This window comes from Phocoena phocoena, chromosome 5 (genome assembly GCF_963924675.1).
Source record: "Phocoena phocoena chromosome 5, mPhoPho1.1, whole genome shotgun sequence".
In the NCBI taxonomy this organism is placed as follows: Eukaryota; Metazoa; Chordata; class Mammalia; order Artiodactyla; family Phocoenidae; genus Phocoena; species Phocoena phocoena.
This window is the reverse complement of record NC_089223.1, coordinates 73,275,094-73,287,151: the sequence shown is the minus strand read 5'-3', so window position 1 is coordinate 73,287,151 and position 12,058 is coordinate 73,275,094. Positions and strand designations below refer to the sequence as shown.

The window sequence follows — 12,058 nt, the reverse complement described above, 5'->3', positions numbered from 1 at the left end:
TATTTTCATTCTTGAGACAGTATTACCAGTTGGAGAAGGGAAGGCTTCTCCTCTTTTCAGCTATAACCAAAGGAAAGTGTGGGCCATAAAGCACATTTTCCAGCAAGACAGGTTCGTTTCAGGCAAATCTCTGAGTCCATCGGCACTGGTTAAAACTGCCAATTTTGAACTCATTACCTTTGAAGTAATGATGTGAGTACAAAAGTAACAAGACTTCAGAATGGAGTATCAGACAGAAGTTAATTAAACTGGCTTTGGGATTTCCCTTGATTATATATAGTCTATATATATATATATATATATATATATATATATAGCAGAATATAGAAAACCATAAAAAAATTTAAACTAGTTATTACTCCAGCCACTCAGAAGTTAAGATTTTTTAAAATGTGCATCCTTCTCTTTTTCTCAGTGTATATAAAAGATTTTGGGGGGATCATGTTATTCAAATTTTGTTGTAACTTGCTTTTTCTCTTAATTTATCCTGAATATTTTGTTAGTAATAGCTTGATTTTGATGACTAGTATGCGTTTAAAGTAAGCTTGACAGTATAAATTTCGTAAATAATGCATCTAACATTCGCTCCCCTATCATGGATTACATGTTGGCTCTATGTCAGATACCATGCTGGGTCCCGGCCCCCCTCAGAACCTGGACTGGATCAAAAGCCTCAAGACGGGGTGGTGGCTGGGGGTGGTCTGGTCTCAAGCTGCCCTGGGAAGTGGAGACTTGGCTAACTTGACCCCTGTCCCGAGAGATCCCGGAGAGTTCTCATCTTTTGCATAATAAACGGATGAGAGGTAGAATGGAAAGGATGAGGTAGAATGGATGAGAAGGAAAGGGCATGGAAAGGGCAGTTTGAATCATTTCAGCAATAAACTTGGGACACTCAGGTTCTGGATTGCATCTTATGGGTCAAAACCTTTAAATACCTGGGGAGAAGTTGGCAGTGGGTGTGACTCCAAGTCCAGATGTTGGAGCATTGAGGTTACCAGCACAGGTCAGGGTTCCTACCTCCCCTGCCTACTAGCAATGTGACTCTGGGTAAGTGACTTAGCCTCCTGGGCCTCAGCTTCCTCACCTGTATAAAGGGAATCATATTGGTGCATACTTTACAAGCTTGCTCTGAGGACTAAGAAAGATAATCCACATCGAGTGCTGACATGTGGGAAATCTAGTAAATATTGACCATGGCTACAGTGACAACAGTGTATAACCTTTAAAACATAATTTTAAGGGAAGATAAATTGGGTCATCTGGGAGTTCAGTATTTGAGTGTTAAGCCACATAAAAATGCATCCAGAAACATGAGTATTCTTGAAAATCGAAGTTCTGCATTAGTCATGCATAAGTAAAATATTACTGAAATGAGGTGTGCTAGAAAAATCATCCTTATTGAAGTAGTGCTTGAGGACTTTGTCTCTTCTGCGTTATAAATTATGTCTAGGGCTTCCCTGGTGGCGCAGCGGTTAAGAATCCGCCTGCTAATGCAGGGGACACGGGTTCGAGCCCTGGTCCGGGAAGATCCCACATGCCGCGGAGCCTAAGCCCGTGTGCCGCAACTACTGAGCCTGCAGTCTAGAGCCCGTGAGCCACAACTACTGAGCCCACGTGCCACGGCTACTGAAGACTGTGCGCCTAGAGCCCGTGCTCTGCAACAAGAGAAGACACGGCAATGAGAAGCCCACACACTGCAACAAAGAGTAGCCCCTGCTCGCCACAACTAGGGAAAGCTTGCGCACAGCAACGAAGACCCAATGCAGCCAAAAATAAATAAATAAAATAAATAAAATTTTTTAAATTATGTCTAAAGGACTTCATGAATTATCTTATTTCATTGATTCCAAGGGGCACACTTGCCACACTTGAGCATCTCTAAATCAGGACATGTCTTTTTTTTTTTTCAGGATATGTCTTATAATCAGTAGTGTGTCCTATTTAGTTTGTTTAGTAGTTTGTTTTCTTTCTTAGTAGTACCTAAAATAATACAACTTAAACTTGATGGCATCTAAGATTTAATAAAATATGTCCATTTCTTTGTTCATGTTTGGGCTGGGAAGGCTTTGGCTGTTTTTGTAGTTACTTATTTCCCAGTCACTGGAAACACCAGTGTTCTCAAGAGCATCGTACATCAATATTTAACTGCAAATTTGTTTCCCAACCTCAGATAGTTTTCCATAATCTAATCCATTTGGGGAGAAAACATGAAAATCAGTATTTCAGACAGTATTTTATATATTAAAAATCAGTATCTCTGACTATTTATATATTAACATCATAAAACAAAAAACACTATGTATTAATACTTCTGTGTGTGGGGGGGACACTTTAAATTATTAAACCCAGGTTATTCTGTTGTAATACTAGGCTGGTGGGTCTTAAAATACTACTCTCATGTCAGTTGTTCATATAACAGTGTACACACACACAGAGAACATATATATGTAACTTCACTATAATAAAAGAGACTTTGGTTTATTTAACCATTTCTACTCATTAAGTCTCTTAAAGGGCTTCAATTCAGGCTTCCTGATGTATTTAAAAGTTACAAAATCCATTAAGTAGTATAAATATGATGCTTATTTCCTTCCTAAGGTTTTAAAGGTGCATGTTAATTTAATATTATGTTCTTCCAGAATTGATACACTGTTATCCGTCATTAGAAAGTGCTCATCTAGTTATGAAGATGTCAAAACTACCCCGTCCTCCAAAAGAAAAAGCATGTCTTTGCCACTAGATGCTATTATAAAATTCTTTAGCAGCTTGAAAGGCTAGTGGCTTAAAGTTTCCTTGTGTCTTTTTTTTAACTTTGAAAATTTGCAAATAATTTTTTTTTACAAATTTTTTTCCAATTTTTAATTGTGGTAAAGTGAAACATAAAATTTACTATCTTAACCATTTTTAAGTGTACAGTTTAGTAGTATTTAGTACATTCATATTGCGCAACCATTGCCACCATCCGTCTCCAGAACTCTTTTCATCTTGCTAAACTGAAACTCTGTACCCATTAAACAATAGTTCCCCATGGCCCCCTCCCCTCAGACCCAGGCAACTATCATTTTACTTTTTTTTTCCCCTTCACTTTTCCCCCATGCCCCGGCCTCTGGTAGCTACCATCCTACTCTCTGTTACTACGGGTCTGGCATTTTTTAATTTTAATTTTGTAGATTCCAGATATAACTGAGATCATGCAATATTTGTCTTTCTGTGTCTGACTTATTTCACTCAGCATAATGTTCTCCAGGTTCATGCATATTGTCACAAATGACAGGATTTTCTTCTTTTTAAAGGCTCAATAATATTCCATTATATATGTGTGTATAATATTGATATTTGTGCATATAATGGTAATATTTACATATCAGAATGTATGAATAATATATACATATTTTATCTAGTCATCCATCAACATTTAGGTTGTTTCCATATCTTAGCTATTGTGAATAATGCTGCAATGAACATGGGAGTACAGATATCTCTTCGAGATACTGATTTCATTTCCTTTGGCTATATACACCTAGAAGTGGAATTGCTGGATCATATAATAGTTCTATTTTAAATTTTTGATGAAACTCCATACTGTTTTCCATAATGTACCAATTTATATTCCCACCATCGGTGTACAATGGTTCCCTTTTCTCCACATTCTCAACAACACTTGCCATCTTTTGACTTTTTTTTTTTTTTAATTTATTTTTTGGCTGCGTTGGGTCTTCGTTGCTGCACGCGGGCTTTCTTTAGTTGCAGCGAGCGGGGGCTACTCTCGGTTGCAGTGAGCAGGCTTCTCATTGCGGTGCCTCCTCTTTGTTGCGGAGCACAGGCTCTAGGTGTGTGGGCTTCAGTAGTTGTGGTGCACGGGCTTAGTTGCTCTGCGGCATGTGGGATCTTCCCGACCAGGGCTCGAACGCACGTCCCCTGCATTGGCAGGCGGATTCTTAACCACTGTACCAGGGAAGTCCCTCTTTTGACTTTGATAATAACAATCCCTAAAAGATATAAGGTGATATCTCACTGTAGTTTTGATTTCCCTGGTGATTAGTGATGTTGAGCATCTTTTCATGTATATGACTTCAGTTGGCCATTTGTATATCTTCTTTGGGAAAATGTCTATTCAGGTCCTTTTCCCATTTTTAAGTTGGTTTATTTGATGTATTTTACTATTGAGTTGTAAGAGTTCCTTTTGTATTTTGGATATCAATCCCCTATTGGATGTATGATTTGCAAATATTTTCTCCCATTCCATAGATTGCCCTCTCATTTTGTTATTTGCTTCCTTTGCTGTCCAGAAACATTTCAGTTTGATGTAGTCCCACTTGTTTATTTTTGCTTTTGTTGCCTGAGCTTTTGGTGCCAAATCCAAGAAATCATTGCTAAGACCAATGCCAAGGAGATTTCCCCCTGTTTTCTTCTAGGAGTTTTATGGTTTGCAGTCATACTTTTAAGTCTTTTATCCATTTAGACATTGATTTTGGTGTATGGTGTAAGGTAAGAGTCCAATTTCATTCTTTTGCATGTCGATATCCAGTTTTCCCAACAGCATTTACTGAAAAGTCTATCCTTTACCCATTTTGTATTCTTGGTGCCTTTGTCAAAAATTAGTTGACCATGAAAGTGTGGGTTGATTTCTGGATGTTCTGTTCCATTGATTTATGTGTCTGTTTTTATGCCAGTACCAAACTGTTTTGATTAATGTAGCTTGGTAACATAGTTTAAAATCAGGAAATGTGATGCTTCCAGTTTTGTTCTTCTTGCTCAAGATTGCTTTAGCTATTTGGGGTCCTTCGTATTTCCATATGAATTTTAGGGTTTATTTTTTTCAATTTCTGTGGAAAATGCCATTGGAATTTTTAGAGGGATTGCATTGAATCTGTAGATTGCTTTGGGTAATGGGGATATTTTAACAATATTAATTCTTCCAGTCCACGAATACAAGATATCTTTCCATTTCTTTGTGTCTTCTTCAGTTTCTTTCAGAAATGATGGGGGGGGGGGTGTGGAATATAAGAAGTTGGGTAACAGAAAGTTGTTGAGAGCCCAGAAAGGGAGAGAACTTCAAGAATAAAATGCACAGTGCTAAGAGCCACCAGCATCTGTGCTGAAGACAAGCTACTGAGAGGTTAATTGCAACTTGAAAAAAATATTTTTTTCACTGGTGATATGACCCTAAGCCAACTGTAAAGCCGTTTGGAAGCAAGAGAGTGGTAACTATGATTTTGAAAAACTGATAGTGAAAGGAAGGAAAAAGAGGCAGTCAGAGGAGGTGGGGAGGTAGTGGGGTTGTGTGCCCTCATAACATGGTTCTGCTCCAGCACTTACGTTCTCCTTCACGGAACGTCTCTTTCCGACAAACCCAGCCTTTCACCACTGGAAATAGAAAAGAGTGAATTCATATAGGCAGCTCACCTCGTTGGCCTGAAAATTACTACTGGAAAAAAGAGAAAGAAATCCTTTACCTTCTAGAACCTTCAAAGGGATAATGTGTTCAAGGTGGAAAAATATCTTTCTTTTAGGCAACGACTGAAGAAACTGAAACAAACAGTCAAGAAGATGAGAATGATGGTGAAAAAACAGAAAAAGGGAATACAGAAGTTGCCTCCTCAGGTTTGTTTTTATAACAGACTAGTTTTAAGGTAAAGCGTGATAACTCTTAAGAGAATGAAAATAAAAAAGGTAGTGAATGAGGCTCTGTGACTGGTGTGGTTGTGCTGCCACCTAGTGACTTCCTGGGGGAAATTCTGACCAAGTGATTTATCTTGCTGTAAAAAAAAAAACAACAGGAACCCATGCTTTTTGCTGCCTTACTTCGTTTGTTTTTTCTTTTTTGGTACGCGGGCCTCTCACTGTTGTGGCCTCTCCCCGGACGCGCAGGCCCTGCGGCCATGGCTCACGGGCCCAGCCACTCTGCGGCATGTGGGATCTTCCCATATCGGGGCACGAACCCATGTCCCCTGCATCGCAGGTGGATTCTCAACCACTGCGCCACCTGGGAAGCCCTCATTTTGTTGAAAGTTTATCTCCGTCATCATAAGAGAGTTATATTTCCCCTAATCAATAATGCTAAAAACTGAGGGTTATATTTAACACACAGTAACAACAATAGATAAGACAGATTAAAAATATATCATAAAAATAGATGCTGAGGGCTTCCCTGGTGGCGCAGTGGTTGAGAGTCCGCCTGCCGATGCGGGGGACATGGGTTCGTGCCCCGGTCCAGGAAGATCCCACATGCCGCGGAGTGGCTGGGCCGGTGAGCCATGGCCGCTGAGCCTGCGCGTCCGGAGCCTGTGCTCCGCAACGGGCGAGGCCACAGCAGTGAGAGGCCCGCGTACCACAAAAAAAAAAAAAAAAAAAAGATGCTGAAGTGGTAAACCCAATGAATAGTTTGAAAGAATAAAGTAATGCCACAAATATGAACAGTGAGTATGAATAGAAACCCACTCTTCCCTAAAGTAATATTTCTCGATATTTTTAACACATTTTTTCTTTTGATAAACATGAAAACCTCTCACCCTTTTCTAATACCAAGTTTTTTTTAAATGGCATTGTAAAGTAAATTAAAAGTCATTACTAAAAATTTTAGTGAATACTTTTTCAAACTAGACTGTACCTCCACATTCTGATATGCCCCCTCAGGTGGTGACTTTTCCACCCACTTTAGACTGTACCAAATTCTTCTTTGTATACCCGAGAACACTTAATTTTCATTGCATTATATTGATTTTAACCACACAATCCCTAACACATTCCAATTATGAAAGCATGATGTTAAAAAGGAACATTGAAATACAAAAGGAAGAGTCAGGCTGCCCCTCATTTGGAAAGAAGTTTGGATGGAAATTATCTATAAATGTTCACCTGTCCAACCCACCTCTCGTAATATTTCCTGCCAGCATTTTGTTTCATGTAGTGTTATTCATATGTAAACTTGGACTCTTATTCAGAACTTAAGTTTTTCATAGTGGGGTTCTTTGATGTGTTTTATGTTGCTTTATTTTTTAATAATATCTTGAAAGAGCCTAGAGAATTCTAGTACCTGAAGCTCTTTTGTACCTCTCATCACACTGTAATCCAGCTCCGTGTTGCCCCGGGCAAGATATGTACTCAGTGTACTTCCTGGCATGGCAGGACCAACGAGCCTTTATATGGTTTTCATCTTGTTCTTTATGTTTCTGAATGTAACTCCATTTCAGAGCCACAGTATTTTACATCAACTGTGACTCGATCCAGCCCGACCGTGGCCTTTGTGGAGCTTTCCTCCAGCCCCCAGGTGAAGAACGAGGTGCCAGAAGAGAAAGACCAGAAAAAACCGGAAAACGAAATGAGTGGAAAGGTGGAACTGGTGCTGTCACAAAAGGTGAGGTGGACTAAAGCCGTTAAGTCCACGATTCACGTGGCTTCATGTTACTGCTGGCTGCTATGGTGGCACCATTTTGCAATGAAGATTTATTTTCTCTCCTGATCTTGTTTCCTACCTTTGATCTGTATTTTTTTTTCTTAATACAAATATAATACGTGTTCATTGTAAAAAAAAATGTAACTACATATAGAAAGATGTCTGTGTTAGTCCACTTGGGCAGCTATAACAGAAAACCACAGACTTGGTGGCTTATAAACAACAGAAATTTATCTCTGTCAGTTATGGCAGCTGGGAGGTGTAAGAGCAAGGCGCTGACAGTCAGCCTCTGGTGAGAACCCACTTCCTGACTCACAGACGGCTGTCTTCTTGCTGTGCCCTCACTTGGCAGAAGGGCCAAGGGTCCTGAGTCTCTTTTATACCATCACTAGTCCCATTCATGAGATCTTCACCCCCATGACCTAATCACCTCCCAGAAGGCCCAGCTCCCAATACCATTACCTTGGGGGGTTAGGGTTTCAGCATATGAATTTTGGGGGGACACAAACATTCAGCCTATAGCTATTTATTTTTAATGTATATTTACAGTGATATACATGGAAATATGTAACAAATCTATCAAATAGTATGTGTAAGTATACATAAAATATATAAATAAAAAACATAGAAATAGAGCAAGAGAGAGAAAAAGTCACTGAAACCTACCTCTCTATTAATAATAAGTGGTGTATATATTCTTTCAACATCTTTTTAAATTTATTTTAAATGGCTAATTTTTATAAAATTATTTTTATAAAATTTTTTATAAAAATTATATAAATAAAAATTTTTATAAAAATTATATACATTTAAAAGAAAAATGTAGTATAGATATCTGTTATAAAGCTTTGCAGTTAGGTTTTAGTTTGCCGTACATGAGCTTGCTTATTTGTAACTTACTCCACATTCTCTTTCCGATATTTACCTGTTTTACAGTAATGGTACTTCTGATGCCTCTGAACTTGAATAACAAGGAAACAAGAAAATTATTATTCTGATATAATGGGTTTTAACATCTTGTTTTTATTAAATTTCTTCTTTGTTTGGAGTCTCATCTCTTTCATATCAATTTAGTTTGTTTTCAGGCACAGTCTAAAAGTCATCTTTTGTACCTCTTGTCCTCAACCTTGGTTACCCTTTAGAATTTAATAGATACCAGGTCATATAAATCTCAGTCTCTGGGAACAGGGCTCAGGCATCTGTATTTTCAAAAGGTCCCCAGGTGATTCTGATGGGTCACCAAGATAGAGTAAAACTGACTTGCATACTGGATACTTTATGTGGTGATATTCCAACTTTAAAAATTAAACCTAAATTTGGATTTGACTTTAGAGTGAAAATTTTACCACTTCTAGTTCTGGTTCATCTATCATCTACTCGACCAATAGTGGTTGTGCACCTACTATGTGCCAAGCACTCTGCAGACACTGGATATTCAACAGTGAATAAGACACAGCCCCTGGCCTTAAGATGCTGAGATGCTGTATGCCTGGTGGAGCCCAAAAATGCCTGCTTCCCTGATGCCTTTTGGGGATTTCAGACTCTAACTACTCCCCCATACATACATAGAGAATTAAAAAATGGTCTGGAGGTCTGAACAGAAGAACCTAACTGTAGGAAAAGCGTTGGGGGCAGACAGGATTTTCTGCCCTTGCAGGTTGTGCCTGATCCACATTACACTTGTAATCTATTTATTTATTCTTCTTGCAAATCGACCTTTTTTCCTATGTAAATATAAAATGAAAGGAAAACTCATAACATTGCTAGAAAAAATATTTTTAAAATCAAACAAAATGGATACCATAGCATAAAAAATATTCATCTGCATTCCTCATCTGTGTAACCTCATCTATGTGATCCATCTTTGGACCCCCAGTGTCATGGCTACCCTACTATGGAAAAAATTGTTTTCAGGGGTTCTTAACTCTGTGTGTATGTGTGCTGTGCACACAGGCACGCTGCACGTGTGCCCACGCGTGTACATGCATCATGGACCCTTTGTCTATCTGGTAAACATTATTCTCAGAATAATATTGTTTAAACCATAAAATATACAGCATTACCAAGTTTTCCTTGTTATCAAGTAGTACGAAATATGTATAACCACATGACTTCTTTTCTGTGGACTCCAGGTTAAGAATCTCTGCTAGACGATTAGCAAATGGAATAATGGTCTTTGAACCCAATGCTTTTCACAACATGTGAATTTCTCCTTTTCTCCTTTCTCTACTTTACAGTTAACTTTTAGAGAAAGAGAGAAAGAAAGATGATGACAGTGGTTGCAACAGCTTTTATTTTCTGATTTCACTTGAGAGTGTTACCTTTATAAAACAAAGTACCAATGCACACAGGCTGACCTTTTACATAGTGGGTATTTTGAGCATTTCTGCTGAGATTAACTGTTTCATTTACAACCAGGCATTAACCGAAACATATTTTTGTCAATTCCACTATGGAGGAAATGGTATGAGCTTAAGATCTGAGGGTTGTCAACTTTGGTAAATCTAGGCCTTAGGTTTTGCTGCATGTTTTAACACTGAAGTTCATTTGGACATCTGGTTGACCTCTGTAATGCAGAACAATTAACTGTATTTTCTTCAAGATTCCGTTAGGGTTGAATATATTATTCATCAAGAAAAATAAAATCTTACTGAGGAGAAATTCTAGACATTAAATCATCCTGAGGACCAAATAAGAGATCAACTCATGATGAAACAAATGCTCTGGAGCCTCACTCGCCCACTGGCCATAAAATTAATCTCTTCATGGCCACCAGCCAGTGAATCAGAGAAGATTCTGTAAGCAGCTAAAAGGACATCGGAACTGATACAGCCACACTCCTCATTCCGATCTCTGCTCAGAGTCCATTGACTCTATTTTGGTCGTTAGTTTGGTTATCTGGTCTTTCAGAAATCAGTTGATTAGAAGCAACAAATCGGAAGGAGGGTGTTCTACCAAAGGCCCTTCCGACTGGGGAGAAACAAACTAAAATTAACTAGCAATAACAAGAAAAATCTGTTTTTACAAAGCAAACATAAGAATTTTTAAAGCCTGTAACTTTGGATCTATTTACCATAAGGTCATATGGTCTAACATGCTTCAAAAATCCCTTAAGGGCATCATCGCTATGGCACTGTTTGATATAATGGTTATTTACAATAATCCTTCTTTGTCAACAAGCACAGTATATTGTCTTTAATGTGCTTTGTGTAAATTTGTTGGGGGGAGTATGTAGTGTCTCAAGAATAATGCCCATTAGAAGGTAATGTTACTTTAATATTTAATACTTACATAGTAAGATTTTTTTTAAATCTTATGTGGAACATCTCACTTCCTGACATTACAAATTCAGCATTATGTAGTACCAAGAAGAGAAACCGTGATTGATCCCAATAAGAACATGAAACAGAGTGATGTATTATCTCAAATATGGATTATTGTCCTCTGAGTTTGAAGAAACATGATCATGAAATTTTTATGCTCTAGTTTGATTTCTCTGAAAAATTGGCCTCTCTATTAATGTAGAAAAGCATGAAGGGGTTTGAAGAAGGGGCAAAATTTTCCATTTACAATTTAAATGTTTGGGCTTCTTGACTTGTTGTAGCCATGGATCCTTAAATTTTATTTCACCTGTGCATTTAGTAATGGACAATACTTGTAATATTTATGTCTGTTGCCCATGATCCAGGTGGTAAAGCCAAAATCTCCAGAACCAGAAGCAACCCTGACGTTTCCATTTCTGGACAAAATGCCTGAAAGCAGCCAATTACCTTTGCCAAATCTCAGTTCTCAAGGTAAAAAGATAGAAGTGTTTTGTTTCAGTTCTACGTGTTCTGCTGGGCCCATTTGTAGTGAAATATTCTTCATTTTCAAGGCAGATTACTTCCTTTATGTTGATGTACCTTTAGCCGTTGGGTTTGCCAGAGTCCATGATGGCTGAATTAATCACTTCAGAATGGAGGTCTGGAGCTACAGTCTCTGTTTGGCTTAGCCAGGAACCCCAGCTGCCAAGACCGTTTTGTCAGCCGGACACTGTGGGCACAATAGGGCCTATACCAGTATTTGATACCCGAAAATAATTTTTATTGGCTCTTAAATATTTTAAAAATTAAAAAATTAAAAATCAATAACTTTAATAAAGAGTTTATGATCTTAATATTATGTCAAGTTCACTAACTGTTAATTGTCTAGTCTTCCTAAATTATTCATTTAATTTGACAGTGATTTTGGAAGAAAGTCAGATTTTCTTGCCCCATAATAGTTCCTGGCTGTTCATGATGATTACCAAGAAACATTCATGATCACAGATTAAACGTGTTACTCAGAGCCAGAAACTTTAATCTTTCCAAAAATTCTTTACAGTTAGAATATATAGTTATATGGAACACATATATATATATAGGCTGAGGATAAACCTTAATATATTTCATACGTTTGATATATTTTATTTTATTTTATTTTTTTAACATCTTTATTGGAGTATAATTGCTTTACAATGGCGTGTTAGTTTCTGCTTTATAACAAAGTGAATCAGCTGTACATATACATATACATATATCCCCATATCTCCTCCTTCTTGCATCTCCCTCCCACCCTCCCTATCCCACCCCTCTAGGTGGTCACAGAGCACCAAGCTGATCTCCCTGTGCTATGCAGTTGCTT

At 38.0% G+C, this 12,058-nt stretch overlaps 1 protein-coding gene across 6 annotated transcripts in view; it reads left to right on the top strand.

Moving 5' to 3' along the window:
* The window catches only part of LIMCH1 (LIM and calponin homology domains 1), a 91,038-nt gene that overhangs the window by 44,506 nt on the left and 34,474 nt on the right, over positions 1-12,058 (top strand). For all 6 annotated transcript variants that reach the window (XM_065877966.1, XM_065877963.1, XM_065877965.1 and 3 more), the window contains 3 exons: positions 5,514-5,604; positions 7,194-7,357; positions 11,085-11,190. In XM_065877966.1, coding sequence (XP_065734038.1) covers positions 5,514-5,604; positions 7,194-7,357; positions 11,085-11,190 — 361 coding nt within the window. The remainder of the gene's footprint in view (positions 1-5,513; positions 5,605-7,193; positions 7,358-11,084; positions 11,191-12,058) is intronic.